This window comes from Parambassis ranga, chromosome 7, assembly GCF_900634625.1.
Source record: "Parambassis ranga chromosome 7, fParRan2.1, whole genome shotgun sequence".
Taxonomy (NCBI): Eukaryota; Metazoa; Chordata; class Actinopteri; family Ambassidae; genus Parambassis; species Parambassis ranga.
Genome location: NC_041028.1, coordinates 20449819 through 20464920, shown reverse-complemented (window position 1 = coordinate 20464920; position 15102 = coordinate 20449819). Strand labels below are relative to the sequence as shown.

General features: G+C 38.9%; 1 protein-coding gene across 1 annotated transcript; it reads left to right on the top strand.

Moving 5' to 3' along the window:
- The first annotated feature begins 1228 nt into the window (after positions 1-1228).
- LOC114438126 (troponin C, slow skeletal and cardiac muscles-like) lies at positions 1229-15101 on the top strand. Its single transcript, XM_028409259.1, has 6 exons — positions 1229-1380; positions 2170-2200; positions 3649-3795; positions 3931-4045; positions 4134-4270; positions 14834-15101. Exons 1-6 carry the CDS (start codon positions 1357-1359, stop codon positions 14863-14865), a joined length of 486 nt encoding a protein of 161 aa, XP_028265060.1. The 5' UTR covers positions 1229-1356; the 3' UTR covers positions 14866-15101.
- Position 15102: the final 1 nt, after the last annotated feature.

Sequence of the window (15102 nt, the reverse complement as noted above, 5' to 3'; positions counted from 1 at the left end):
GGGTCAGGTACAAGTCCATCCATTATCTCTTAACCCGCTTCGTCCTGCAGTGCAGGGTCACCGGGGGGGGGCTGGAGCCTATCCCAGCTAACTACATGTTAGAGGTCACCAGGGGCAACGCAGAGCAACATAGAATGTTGCTTACTCTACCTAACCAATCCTTCAATGTTTTAATCTCTTGATATTGTTTTAATTTTGACTGTTCTTTGTTTATTTATTGTGCGGGGTCCTAAAGTGCCAGAGCACCCAAGGAACACCCACGCAGGCACAGTGATGTGATGACCTTTTTAGCCAGAAAGAACTTTAAAAAATATGCATCAGCTGCACTCAACCCATCAGGTAAATATCCCAGATAGAGAGACATGAATGTTGTATTGATGGGTAATCATAATAATAATTCAATAATAATGAAAACCTCCTTCCAAAAGGACCTGTTTGTTTTGACTTCTGTTTAGAGTAATGACATATAGAATTGAGTTTTTCCATGTTCTTAAGTTAGTGAAGGCAAAGTGTTCCAGGCAGCCAGCCATGTTTCCTCAGATATTTTGATGTCCAGTTCATTTCTCAGCAATGTTTTACACAGACTGTGAAGTTCCTCTTCAATAATCGTCATCCTTATTTTTGCTTATCAGACCCTTGGTGCATTTTGAGCTGTATGTAGCTATGAAGATAATGTTATGCTAAAAAGCACAACAAGCACAAGTGATATCCCACTAATAGCCCAGGGCAGAGGAAATATTTACAGGGTTCAATAAGGCTGTGGATGTAGATGGTTTAGGTCAGTTTCTCTTTTTGAATGACATTATAACCTGATTTGCACTTATGCTGTTCAGCAATTTAAGGAATGTAGAATATATAAATCTTTACAAAATATTGCACTTGGAACCAAAACTTGAGTTTGACCCAAGGAGGGGGTTGTGTCAAAATGCTACACAGTGATAGGTCAGTGGTATGGAGCTGAAAGAGTGAGTTGCATGTCTTATATAAAGACATAAAACAGATTGATTTCAGGACAACTATAAAATGATTCAAATCACTATAATTAATGTCAAACAACAGCTGATCCAACAGTTGATAACACCAAATGAGCATTTCTACTCGGTTTGCTGCCTGTCTTCCATTATTGTTGGGTGCCTTCACTTGTTTCCTATTTATAGATGTCTCTCTTTATCTCTCTCACTCTCTGTCACTCCTCCCCTATCGCTCTTGAATTTTGTGGGATGGGTCAGTAGCTTTTTTAGGTGCTGCACTCCTCCAACAATAAAGTTTAAGATAGTTACTCCTGTCTTTACTTGTCAGTGTTGTATCTAAGTCCAGTGGTGTCAGTGAGTAGAACAGACCTGCCTTCCTGCAGCCATGGATGATGTGTATAAAGCAGCAGTAAGTATAATATTTAATACATATAATAGTTTAATTTATTTTTACCAATCATAAGGTCATGTTATGTTTTTGTGATTATTACTGCTTGATAAACTAAATATATTATGTAAATATGATATTGTACAGTATATTACAGTTGTTGCTCTGAAATATGACCAAATTATGTCGTATGTATTGGCAAATTAACATGAAGTGGTTTGAATTTGGACTGGGTGTCAGAGCCATTGAGGACACTGAGGTCATGTGACTGGGGCTTTCCAAATTAAAGTTGACATTGTACAATAATTCAAATTTACAGATTTTGTTTTTTTCAGGCTGATCCTAGTAGTTTAAAAATAATAAACTACATTGGAAAAAACTAAACTAAAACTAACTTAAATAAAACTACTACAATCTAATTCAGGTTTTGTGGGTACAACATCGAATCCATATTAGTAAAATATCAAAATGCTTCTGACAGCAAGCATGCTTTGTGGCCTATTTCACTGTCTAAAAATATATATCAAAACATATAAAAAGGTTAACAACGTGTAAAAGCAGAGATACTACTGTGATTAGGTCATATCTGTGCCTGACAATAGAACAAAAGACAGCTGGACAAGTTGAGGCAAAGAAGTATAGGGACAGCTGTTCCTTTTAACTGCCCACCCCCGTAATAACAAGAATAGCATGTGCAGACAGAAGTATCATATTGCAGTCAAAACATAAATAGAGTAGCGCAGATACTGTACTCATAGAATGATAGAGCACTGAAAAACACAACTTAACTTGCCATTTTGTTTCTCCCAGGTGGAGAACTTGACAGAGGAGCAGAAAAATGGTGAGGAAACAACTGCTATTCTTTATTTGATGGAGTTTAAAAAAATAGCCACTTGTTACCCCTAATATTTAAGTACTGAATCACTGAAAGTGTAATTGCTGGCTGATGTGCATCCAAAAAGCCCAGAGAATTTTACAGCCCTGTTTAGGAAAGCAGCTGGATTTTCTTGAGTTTCACACCTAGCTTTAAAGGTATGCATTTGGCTGAAACAGTGGTGTGAACCATTGACCATATGAAAGATAGAGGAACTTGTGGTTGGACATTTTATCATGAAGGTCAATTGGGATTAACTCAATTTGGAGTTACTCAACTAAGCCATCACCTTAGCTACCCTTCTAGGTCTACACTTCTGGGAGACCCAGACATGATCCACCCTCTCCTCTCCTCTCCACTCCACTCCACTCCACTACTCCACCAATAGTCTTTTAAAAGTCAAACACAATTTTAAGATTATTTCATTGGATTATTATAATCTCAATTGTCCTAATGTTCTTGGTCCTTCTTATTTATCAGATTTGCTTTTATCCCCTATTGAGTAGTAATGTGGTTGGTGAAAACTGTGATAGGTTGACCAGGGGGCACTTAGATAACTCACCTGACATTTTTATTTTAATTCAATTAAAGGTAGGGTAGGAGATTTCATTCTGATGCACTTTTTGTTAAATTAGTGTAACTTCTCTTTACAGTCCGATAGCAACCAATTACCGGTAGGTTGGCAGTTTCGCATTAAAACAAAGAATATTAACCATCTGTGAAACCTATAAAACGCTAAAAACATCACCCAATCCTCCGGGTGGACCCTGCGCAGAGTTTTGGCTGGTTGTCACTCTCTTCCTGCTCTGCATGCACCAAAGAGGTACGTGCATGATGGCCGAAGTCAAAGACCGCATCTTTTTACAATCAGAATTGTCTCAAAGCGCTTCACAGTGCCTAAAGAGCAACAGTTGCAAGAAAAACTCCCTTTTAACAGGAAGAAACCTTGAGCAGGATCCGGCTTATAAGGGAGAATCCTCCTGCTGATAGCCTGCCAGGTAAACTGCTTGCTCTATAACTCAGGTTGTACCATCTCTAGGTACCTTTTCAGCAATTCATCTGGGTTTTAAGGCCTTGAAAAGTCTCTTCTGTGTACCACTGGAAGCAGAATTAGCATTAGCCTCTCTATTGTGCATACGTGATAAATGTTAAGCCATTGGCATGTAGAAAGCAGTGCCAGCATTTACTCTTGTTTGCAATCTACTTCAAATTATAAACAAACTTTTTTTGTGGCGGACCATGTTTTTTTTGTCCAGAGGATGAAATGAGGGTGATGATAGTTGCTTGCCAAATGCCAAAATCAGAATGCAAGATTTTTCATTAATTTGTTGTAAATTGTATTTGTTATAAATTGGTATGACTGTGGTCTTGTATTCTTTATTTTTAAAATGGTGTTCAACATGGATTTCTTTCAGAGTTCAAAGCTGCATTTGACATCTTCATCCAGGATGCCGAGGATGGCTGCATCAGCACCAAAGAGTTGGGGAAGGTGATGAGAATGTTGGGGCAGAATCCCACCCCTGAAGAGTTACAGGAGATGATCGATGAGGTGGATGAGGATGGTAGGTCAGCATCGATGAGTGGCTGAATAATGAACTATGATACTATAGTGATATCATTATGGTATAGAATAGAATAGAAGCTGGGAAATATCATGCTTTTAAAAATTATGTAAATATTGTGCTGTGTTTTGACAGGCAGTGGCACTGTAGATTTTGATGAGTTCTTGGTAATGATGGTGCGATGCATGAAGGAGGAGAGCAAAGGAAAATCAGAAGAGGAGTTGGCTGAACTTTTTCGCATGTTTGATAAGTAGGTTTCTGACTCTACTCCTCAGTGTTTTCAATGTTTTCAGTGTTAGTGTACAGTATACTCTGAGAGTCTTTTATTTTGTGTTAAGGAATGGAGATGGCTACATAGACTTAGATGAGCTGAAGGCCATGCTGGAGTCCACTGGAGAGGCTATCACTGAAGATGACATTGAGGAGCTGATGAAGGATGGAGACAAAAACAATGATGGCAAAATTGATTATGATGGTATGGGCATCTGTTAGTGATTCTCATACATACACACACACATCCTCCAGAAAGAACAGATCACATTTTTATTGAATGGCCAGAGGGAAATCTCTGACTGTGTGGCTGGAATAGTGTGGCCACGGTGCTGATAAGATAAGATAAGATAAGATAAGATAAGATAAGATAAGATAAGATAAGATAAGATAAGATAAGATAAGATAAGACTTTATTAATCCTGAAGGAAATTCTTGTGCCAGAGGTATCAAGTTACAATTAAATACAATTAAGTACAAGAGTATATAAGTGTCACTAACAATTAAAAGTACAGTATCAAAAAAGTACAGTAAGCAGTATGAGCACAACATACTGTATGTGGCATGGATACAAATATAGACCAGTGGAGGAAAAGACATTGATACATGACATGATCATCTAGTTAGTCTCCTTACAGAAAGGGGAAGAGTTATACAGTCTGATGGCCACTGGCAGGAAGGACCTCATTTGGCGTTCTGTGCTGCTCCTCAGTAGTCTCTGTCTACCACTGAATGTGCTCCTGTAAGACAGCAGTGTGTCATGCAGAGGGTAAGACATGTTGTTAGGTATACTGAGGAGTTTCCTCAGTCTTCTCCTCTCCGTCACCTCCACCACAGACTCCAGCTCAACTCCCAGGACTTGTTGAATCTGTTGGAGTCAGTCGTCTTCATCCTGCTGCCCCAGCATAGACAGCGTAGAAGATGATGCTGGAGACCACTGAGTGGTAGAACATCTGCAGCATGTTCTGGCAGACGTTAAAGGATCTGAGTCTCCTTAGGAGATACAGGCGACTCTGTCCCTTCTTATACACTGCATCAGGTTTTGTGGACCAGTCAAGCTTTCGGTCAATGTGGACACCCAGATACTTGTAGCCACACAATGTCCACGTTGGTACCTTTGATGCTGACCGGGTTTGGGGGTGTTTGGTGCTTCCTGAAGTCCACCACTAGCTCTTTTGTCTTTGTGACATTCAGCTGCAGGTGGTCTGCACCACTCCACAAAGCTGTCCACCACACTCATGTACTCCGCCTCCCGACCTCTGCTGGTACAGCCCGCAATGGCAGAGTCAATGTACATTAGGGGTGGGACGGTTCAGGAAAAAAATCTGAACCGTTCGGTACACGTGTTTCGGTTCGGGGCGCGTGTTCTGTTCGGTTCTGGACATGCGCATCAAGTAATACAGGGAGGCATTTTTATCACAGCATAGAGACGAGTGCTGGCAACTTGGCGTCTCTCTCGCTACATTTCGCGGCTTTCTAAACTTTTTTTAAAATCTAAAGCAACTAGTGACTCTCTCTGGTGACGTTTGAAAACTGACGTGAAAGCACGTATCATTCTGCAGTCAGGCTACTGTCCTCGACAAGCAGCAGCCGTGAGCTCCTCCCCGCATCAACTCACTCACAGCCGGTCAGTCTCTGTAGCTTCACGCTGCAGGTTCAGCTGCAGGCAGAGCAGAGAGACCCACACTGATCTGCGTCCGACCGTGCGCAAAGCTGCCGCTGGTCCCGTCAATGCTTACAGAGCGGGATGTAAACAGGATATTTCAATGGCAAAAATAAAAAGAAAACCACAGACATCAGCACCGTTATCTTAGCCTAGCGTAGTCATAGAGTTCAGTCTATCCAACTAGCGCCTCGTTCTCTGTCTGACGGTGGGAGTATGTGCGCACACGTTAAATGCAAAAAGAGAGAAAGAAGCAAGAGAATCCATCTCCATCCTGGACTTTTAACCTGAAGGATGGGTTTATTTTAAAGGTTTTGCAGGTTACATCTGGCTTCTCGTCTCCCTTCCAGTGGGTTCCCGCTGTGGCGCTCCTAGCGTCTCAGCGTTTTCCTGTTTTGGATTTAAGGCGCTGGCTTACTGCTGTTCTCTGCCAGATCGTGTTCATCCAAGTGTCCAAGACTAACTCCGAGCTACCTGTACATGACTTCACCTGTGTTCCTGCTTTCTGTGAAGTCAACGCTTTGGTCAAGCCCCTCTGTTCTGTAAACTTAGCTGCATTGCTTTTCTGGTTTACCGACCTGTTTCTGTTTTTGGACTGTGACCTGGCTGTTACCTGCCCGCCTTGTTCCGCATATTGAGCCCATTGTCTCACGTGTCCTTGACAGAGACGATTTTTAGTAGGCAATTTATTTTTATTTCATTAAAATGTAAAGAGGCTGTTCAGCACCTGATCAAAATGTTAGGACCATATCATTTAAAGTCAAAAACAAAAACTCAGTAGGGGTGGAACGTTACTCCATGTGGTGAAGATGGCTTCACAAAGGACATCCACAGTCTGGTACTGATGTTCATTCCATTTTGTAAACCTCCCTTGCCATCCATCCCCAAATGTTCTCAATTGGATTTAGATAAAATGAGCATTGTTTCTCATCAGAGAATAATACTTTCTTTCACTTTTCAGCATCCCATGTTTGTTCCCTTGCAAAGTCCAAAAATGCAAGTTTGTGGCATGGGAGGACCCATGGTCTTGAAAAAGCTTTTGTGTTCTTGAAGCCCTTCTCTCACAGATGCCATCTAATGGTTACTGGGCTACAGTCAGCAATCAGTGAGGGCCTTAATTAGGGCCCGAGCATAAAACATGCTCACTCACTTTGGCACAAAATTGTCCCACGACGAAAATCACGACTTGCCACTGTCTCCATTGGCTGGCGTGGCCACATGGCTCTGCAGCGCCCCCCAAAGTGTAAAAATATTCACCGCAACCGCTACAGACTTGACACTCGGTACACTGATGTATCGCCTCGTGACAAGAAAAAGAGCCTCTTGGACGAAAATTCCACGACTTACAGGAACTCCGCCATTTTGAAAGAACCATGCACTAATCCTAGGCGATTTGTCCAATCCACCTGAACATTGGTCTGTTGTCTGTAAGGTATTAGGGACCAAAAATGATCAAAAACACAGCACTTTATCATGCGTTCTGGCTGTGGCGCCGCCACGAAGTTGACCCTTCGCCAACGCACAGGAAGTAGATTCTTTTGTATCTCCCACTTACCTCATCCTATGTGGATGAAACTTTACAGTCATGCTGAACATCTGACTCTGCACACATTGATATGCTCATAAGCTACAGTCACTGCGCCACCTACTGGCCGGAGGACCTGTCTGTATATGTGTGTTCTGGTGTACTCTTCTGAAGGTTTCTAGAAGGTTGACAACAACCACTTGAAATCAGTACTGCAGCACAAATACAAAATATTGGACAACGGTCACTCCCTAACTTCTCCTCCTTACTCATGGAGCTCACACAGATTACAAGGTAGAGGACACACAATACAAATAGGTACAACTAAAATGACACAGTAAACATAAGTTTATCTGCTGATAAATACATTTGTAATATTTTACTTTTAGCATGTTATAAACCAGCTCATGTAGGTTTTTTGTTATAAATTGATCTCATTAACTAGACGTCATAGCCACAGCTAACAACAGATGGCAGCTTGTCAAAGCCACCATACGCACTTGCAACCTAAGAGTTAAAAATGTCTGTGCCCCTAGTGGTGTCATGCAGAGACACCAATTTTAGCAACTCTTTGTGCACTTCAATTGAACTTAAAATAGTTATTGCAAAAATCAGTGGCTGGTTAACATCTGTCATATCAGTACTCAAGGCCAAGGAGAAGTACTTGCAGTCGTTCATAACTTATTTCAGCTTTCCCCTTAACTACAAGATCGTGCAATTCAAAAACTCTGTGAGTCACTGTGCGACAAGACAATGAGACCACACCAAAAGCTTTGGCCATTTCAACGGCACACCTCTTCACAAGTTCATGTGTCCATCTGTCAAGGGCTTCTTTGCTTTGGCAAGCTCAAGTGCAACAGCATAAGACACCTTGGGAGCAGACACCTGTGTGGTCTGTCTTTACGGAAAATGTTTTGGAAACAAAAACCTTGCAGAACTACTGTAAAACAACAGATTGGAATATGCTTCACAGACCACATGGGGATGACATTAACAGCTGTTTTCGTAAATACAAGCCTTGGATTACTAGTGACCTGAATGTTTTCTGAACCAAAAGAAGAGGGCCTTCAGGTCTGGTGACAAGGACGAGGTGTGAAAGATACAGTGCCAATTGAAGGCACTGAGTCTACATCTTGTCCAATGACCCATTTTTTCTTCTGGCTGATGGTGAAATTGTGGCAACTGCTGCATCGTCTGCAAAGATGAACTGTTGCAGGCACTTCTCCTGAACTTTGCACTTAATCTGGAAAAATTAAAGAGTTTTCCATCTTTCCTGGCCTTGAGATAGATGCCCTCAGTGACAGATCCAAAGGCATACTTTAGTATGATAGAGAAGAAAATCCCAAACTGGGTGGGCGCAAGGACACATCCTAGTGTTACTCCTCTACTCCTCTCCTTTGAATGTTAAAGGTTTGCGATATTTAATGTATTAATTTTATTTGTCCCTAAGGGACAATTCAGGGCACAGCAGTTAAACCCACAGGATAGCAGCCGCTATGTAAAGTTTAGAAGAAATATCTTCTCCAGCTGGCAGTTGGGACAGCATGCAGGACTGGAAACAACTTCCGGAACATGCCTGCACCACCCTCTGCCTTTCCAATCCGCCCTCTCCTCTTCTGCCCTGCTGTCAAGGCAAACAAAGGCCGATGGCATGCCTTTGTTTGGAATGAAACATGACAAAGGAAAATCATGCCCAGAAAGGCTTTTTCACAGTACACAGTTGTGGTAGGAAGCACCAAAAGAAGGCATGGGCAAGGATTTATAAGCACTGCTTACAGAACCATAACAGATCAATCATGGAGTGTAGCGGCCCCTTTGGACTTGAAGAATGAGACACGCAACCTTGACGGGTGTATGGAGTTTATTGGCGTGGCTCTGTGAAAGCACTACAGACACCATTAGCATTGACAGCACCATAAGCACAGTGAAAATTGCAGAGATAAAACACACTACGCTACAGTTTTACACAAATACAAAATAAACAACCCAACGCACACAGATACGCCAAACTCTCGTACATAGACATAGACAATTAACCCTCGGGCGTCATTGGGGACTTTTTTGTCCATTTGGGTAATTTTTGCCTCTTTACCTGGCCACCATTTTATCTGTGTTGGTGCATATGGCACAATTTTTTGTAACAAAGACTCTCTCTAGACACATTTTAGAATTCTAATTTAAATTTTTCAAATACATCACCAGAACATGGTGAAACAAATTTACTACCCTTTTGTGTCATTAGGGGACAAAAAAGTCCACTTCCAAAAAACTGCTATAAAAAATTAACAGATTAATATTTTTTCTTACTTTTTTCTGCATAAATATGTTAAACAACTTCAGCCCTGCTCAAAACTACCAAACATTAAATCATTTTGAGGAATTTAACCCTTTAAATGCCAGTTTGATTACTTGATGTTACAGTAATTTTTTATGAAGAAAACACAAAAAATGAGTTATTTTCCACAAAACAAAAGTTAGGTGGCTGAGGCATTATTTTTATATCTGTCATGGATAGGTCAAAGATTAGCCAAAATATTGAGTTTGATGCATTATTAGTTTTTGTGTAGCAGCAGTTTTAAAATTTACTACCCTTTTGTGTCATTAGGGGACAAAAAAGTCCCCTTCCAAAAAACTGCTATAAAAAATTAACAGATTCATATTTTTTCTTACTTTTTTCTGCATAAATATGTTAAACAACTTCAGCCCTGCTCAAAACTACCAAACATTAAATCATTTTGAGGAATTTAACCCTTTAAATGCCAGTTTGATTACTTGATGTCACAGTATTTTTTTATGAAGAAAACACAAAAATGAGTTATTTTCTACAAAACAAAAGTTAGGTGGCTGAGGCATTATTTTTATATCTGTCATGGATAGGTCAAAGATTAGCCAAAATATTGAGTTTGATGCATTATTAGTTTTTGTGTAGCAGCAGTTTAAAATGGTATTTTCCACTTAGGGCCCATTAACTCCTATTATAATACTACATTTTTTAATATCATAACTATAACAACATATAACCATGCATTTCTTGATGTAAGGGTTTCATTTTTGAAAAAAATAGTTAAATTTGACATTTTCTACTGTTCACCACTAAAATCAGCCATTAACCCATTATATTCCTATGCATAAAATCCTTGTGTTTTGTGGATGTGTTTTGGATTGTGTTCAGTAGGCTGTTTTAAGTGTGTGTGCATGTGTTTGTACACGTGTGTATGTGTCCATGTGTGTGCATACGTGTGTGTGTGTGTGTGTGTGTGTGTGCATGCATCTGTGTGCTGTTTCATGTGTCTTTGCAGTAGTCATTGTTGGTGTTAAAACTTATGTATGTAATGTCTGATGAAGTTACTTCAGTATTTACCATCTACAGACATACAAACACTCTTTCAAGTAAACAAAAACATGCCCCCTTCAATGTGTCAAGGTGAAGAAAACATAATTTTGTTTCTGTGACAACCAAGGAGCAAGATGAAGATGGTGTTTCTATGTGGAAGAGGCTCAGGATGAAATGATGCTGCCTGTAACTGCTAGAGAGATTCAGGGAAGTGAAACATCCAGAAAAAGAGGAGTCTGGACGCCAGGACTGCAGCCAGGTGCTGCTGGCTAACTGCTGTTTGTGTTTTCTCCACATTGACCTCCTTGAAGTGCAGTAGGAAGAGGTGGGGGGGCATGTTTTTGTGTACTTCAAAGAGTGCATTTGTGGCTGTTTGTGACAGTGTACTGCAGAAACTTCATCAGACATTACAAGCTTTACAAGGTCAACATACATACTACAAAAACACATGAAACGGCAAACACACACACATGCACACACACACACATGCACATGCATGCACACATGCACGCACACACACTTAAAACAGCCTACTAAGCGCAATAACACAACCACAAAAAATGATGAAATCACAAGGATTTCATGCATAGCAATATAATGGGTTCATGGCTGATTTTAGTGCTGAACAGTAGAAAATGTCAAATTTAACTATTTTTTTCAAAAATGGAAGGGGGCATGTTTTTGTTTACTTGAAAGAGTGTCTGTGGATGGTATATACTGAAGTAACTTAATCAGACATTACATACATAAGTTTTAACACCAACAATGACTACTGCAAAGACACATGAAACAGCACACAGATGCATGCATACACACACACACACACACACACACCACACACACACACGTATGCACACACATGGACACATACACACATGTACAAACACATGCACACACACTTAAAACAGCCTACTGAACACAATCCAAAACACATCCGCAAAACACAAGGATTTTATGCATAGGAATATAATGGGTTAATGGCTGATTTTAGTGGTAGTACAGTAGAAAATGTCAAATTTAACTATTTTTTTCAAAAATGAAACCCTTACATCAAGAAATGCATGGTTATATGTTGTTATAGTTATGATATTAAAAAATGTAGTATTATAATAGGAGTTAATGGGCCCTAAGTGGAAAATACCATTTTAAACTGCTGCTACACAAAAACTAATAATGCATCAAACTCAATATTTTGGCTAATCTTTGACCTATCCATGACAGATATAAAAATAATGCCTCAGCCACCTAACTTTTGTTTTGTGGAAAATAACTCATTTTTTGTGTTTTCTTCATAAAAAAAATACTGTGACATCAAGTAATCAAACTGGCATTTAAAGGGTTAAATTCCTCAAAATGATTTAATGTTTGGTAGTTTTGAGCAGGGCTGAAGTTGTTTAACATATTTATGCAGAAAAAAGTAAGAAAAAATATTAATCTGTTAATTTTTTATAGCAGTTTTTTGGAAGTGGACTTTTTTGTCCCCTAATGACACAAAAGGGTAGTAAATTTTAAAACTGCTGCTACACAAAAACTAATAATGCATCAAACTCAATATTTTGGCTAATCTTTGACCTATCCATGACAGATATAAAAATAATGCCTCAGCCACCTAACTTTTGTTTTGTGGAAAATAACTCATTTTTTGTGTTTTCTTCATAAAAAAATTACTGTGACATCAAGTAATCAAACTGGCATTTAAAGGGTTAAATTCCTCAAAATGATTTAATGTTTGGTAGTTTTGAGCAGGGCTGAAGTTGCTTAACATATTTATGCAGAAAAAAGTAAGAAAAAATATTAATCTGTTAATTTTTTATAGCAGTTTTTTGGAAGTGGACTTTTTTGTCCCCTAATGACACAAAAGGGTAGTAAATTTTAAAACTGCTGCTACACAAAAACTAATAATGCATTAAACTCAATATTTTGGCTAATCTTTGACCTATCCATGACAGATATAAAAATAATGCCTCAGCCACCTAACTTTTGTTTTGTGGAAAATAACTCATTTTTTGTGTTTTCTTCATAAAAAAATTACTGTGACATCAAGTAATCAAACTGGCATTTAAAGGGTTAAATTCCTCAAAATGATTTAATGTTTGGTAGTTTTGAGCAGGGCTGAAGTTGTTTAACATATTTATGCAGAAAAAAGTAAGAAAAAATATTAATCTGTTAATTTTTTATAGCAGTTTTTTGGAAGGGGACTTTTTTGTCCCCTAATGACACAAAAGGGTAGTAAATTTTAAAACTGCTGCTACACAAAAACTAATAATGCATCAAACTCAATATTTTGGCTAATCTTTGACCTATCCATGACAGATATAAAAATAATGCCTCAGCCACCTAACTTATTTTTTGTGTTTTCTTCATAAAAAAATTACTGTGACATCAAGTAATCAAACTGGCATTTAAAGGGTTAAATTCCTCAAAATGATTTAATGTTTGGTAGTTTTGAGCAGGGCTGAAGTTGCTTAACATATTTATGCAGAAAAAAGTAAGAAAAAATATTAATCTGTTAATTTTTTATAGCAGTTTTTTGGAAGGGGACTTTTTTGTCCCCTAATGACACAAAAGGGTAGTAAATTTTAAAACTGCTGCTACACAAAAACTAATAATGCATCAAACTCAATATTTTGGCTAATCTTTGACCTATCCATGACAGATATAAAATAATGCCTCAGCCACCTAACTTTTGTTTTGTGGAAAATAACTCATTTTTTGTGTTTTCTTCATAAAAAAATTACTGTGACATCAAGTAATCAAACTGGCATTTAAAGGGTTAAATTCCTCAAAATGATTTAATGTTTGGTAGTTTTGAGCAGGGCTGAAGTTGTTTAACATATTTATGCAGAAAAAACTAAGAAAAAATATTAATCTGTTAATTTTTTATAGCAGTTTTCTGGAAGTGGACTTTTTTGTCCCCTAATGACACAAAAGGGTAGTAAATTAAAGTGACGCCTGAGGGTTAAACATATAAAATTACCTCATCCCCGCTTCGAAAAGGTGCTAGCTTAAACAAGAACAATTCTGCGTCAGAATTCAGAATGCTCGTCTCATTCCTCTGCTCAAAGCTTTTCTGACACAGAGCAAAGTTGTAGAAACAAATTGAAGCAGACAAGGTGAATCACTTATTTTCTCCTGATCGTATGCAAATATGTAAAAGTAAAACCACTAATATCTGCTGTCTGCGTTTGTCTAACCGTGCAGGAAAAACCATAAAAACACCATGGGGAAAGGGAAACAAAAGCTATACTGCAAACTTCACCACAAGGTGGCCCCATGATACTACAATTATTTTACTGACCAAAACACACACTGTTACAGTACCTCTGACTGACAAACTTCAGGTTTAAATTTAGCCACCTTGTTCCTGATGGACTGCACAATTGAAAGCAGGACCACAGGCAGAAAATAATGCGACTCCTGGGCTTACCATGTTCGCCCTGATGTCTGGCTGCCTTGTGACAGATAGACATCAAGGATAGTATTATCCCAAAAAAGTGTGTAAAACTGCGTCAAGGGGCTCATTGTCTAAGTACGGAGTCTCAAAGACAACAATTAAAAAGAAGCTATGGCATACAAAGCACAGATAAAAACACAGATAGAAAAAACCCACACTGCGCCAGGTAGACTGTTTTGGGTTGCACACTGTGAGGCGTCCCCGGAAGTCATAAAGAGAGACTAGCTACAGCACCTAGAAATGATAGCGCACACAATAAAAAATAAAATTAAGTGACTTCAGTACTGTGTTGTTTTTGCGCATAATCTGTATTGTTGTTGCACATAAACAGTTGATGTTGAGATTTGTCTATTAGTTGAACTCTGTGAAGCATTACTGTGGGTTCTGATCTGGAGTGCTGTGAATTTGCAGTTTCTGATGCTGGTGACTGATGAACTCATCCCCAGCAGCTTTACTGGGGTTGTCCTCATAAGAGCCACAGCATTTAAAATTTTTTCGCATCTGCAGTTGAGGATATTTGTAAATATTTTCACATTTTTACTCACAATTTCCAGGCAACCTGACCTTCATGTCTTAAGTGATGATGTATTGTCGTTTTAGCAGTTCTTGGACTAAATAGTAGTTCAATAGGGCTATTCACTGTAGGGAACTGTGCACCAAACCTGTGAAAAAAACATTTCACAGAGTAACTCATGACAAAGCCCACTAGTTCATTTAAAAAGATTCCAGGTGACTATCATATCATATAAAGCTGACAGAGTATGCCATATTTTATTTGTTTGTCTCTGACAGAGTTCCTGGAGTTCATGAAAGGAGTTGAATAAAGATCTCAGTTGGAGGCTGCACATTATGATCTTCACTCTATGACGATACTACCATCAATGCCACTCCTGAAGACGTTTTTTTTCTGCTTTGAAGAATACTTCACACCACCCTGGCAGGGGGTTAACTAACCCATATAGGGTTAACTAAAACATCTCAATGAATACATATCTGATAGGGATAATAATGAATCAAAGCCTCAGCGACAACATATTTATTAATAAAATATTTCCATAAAT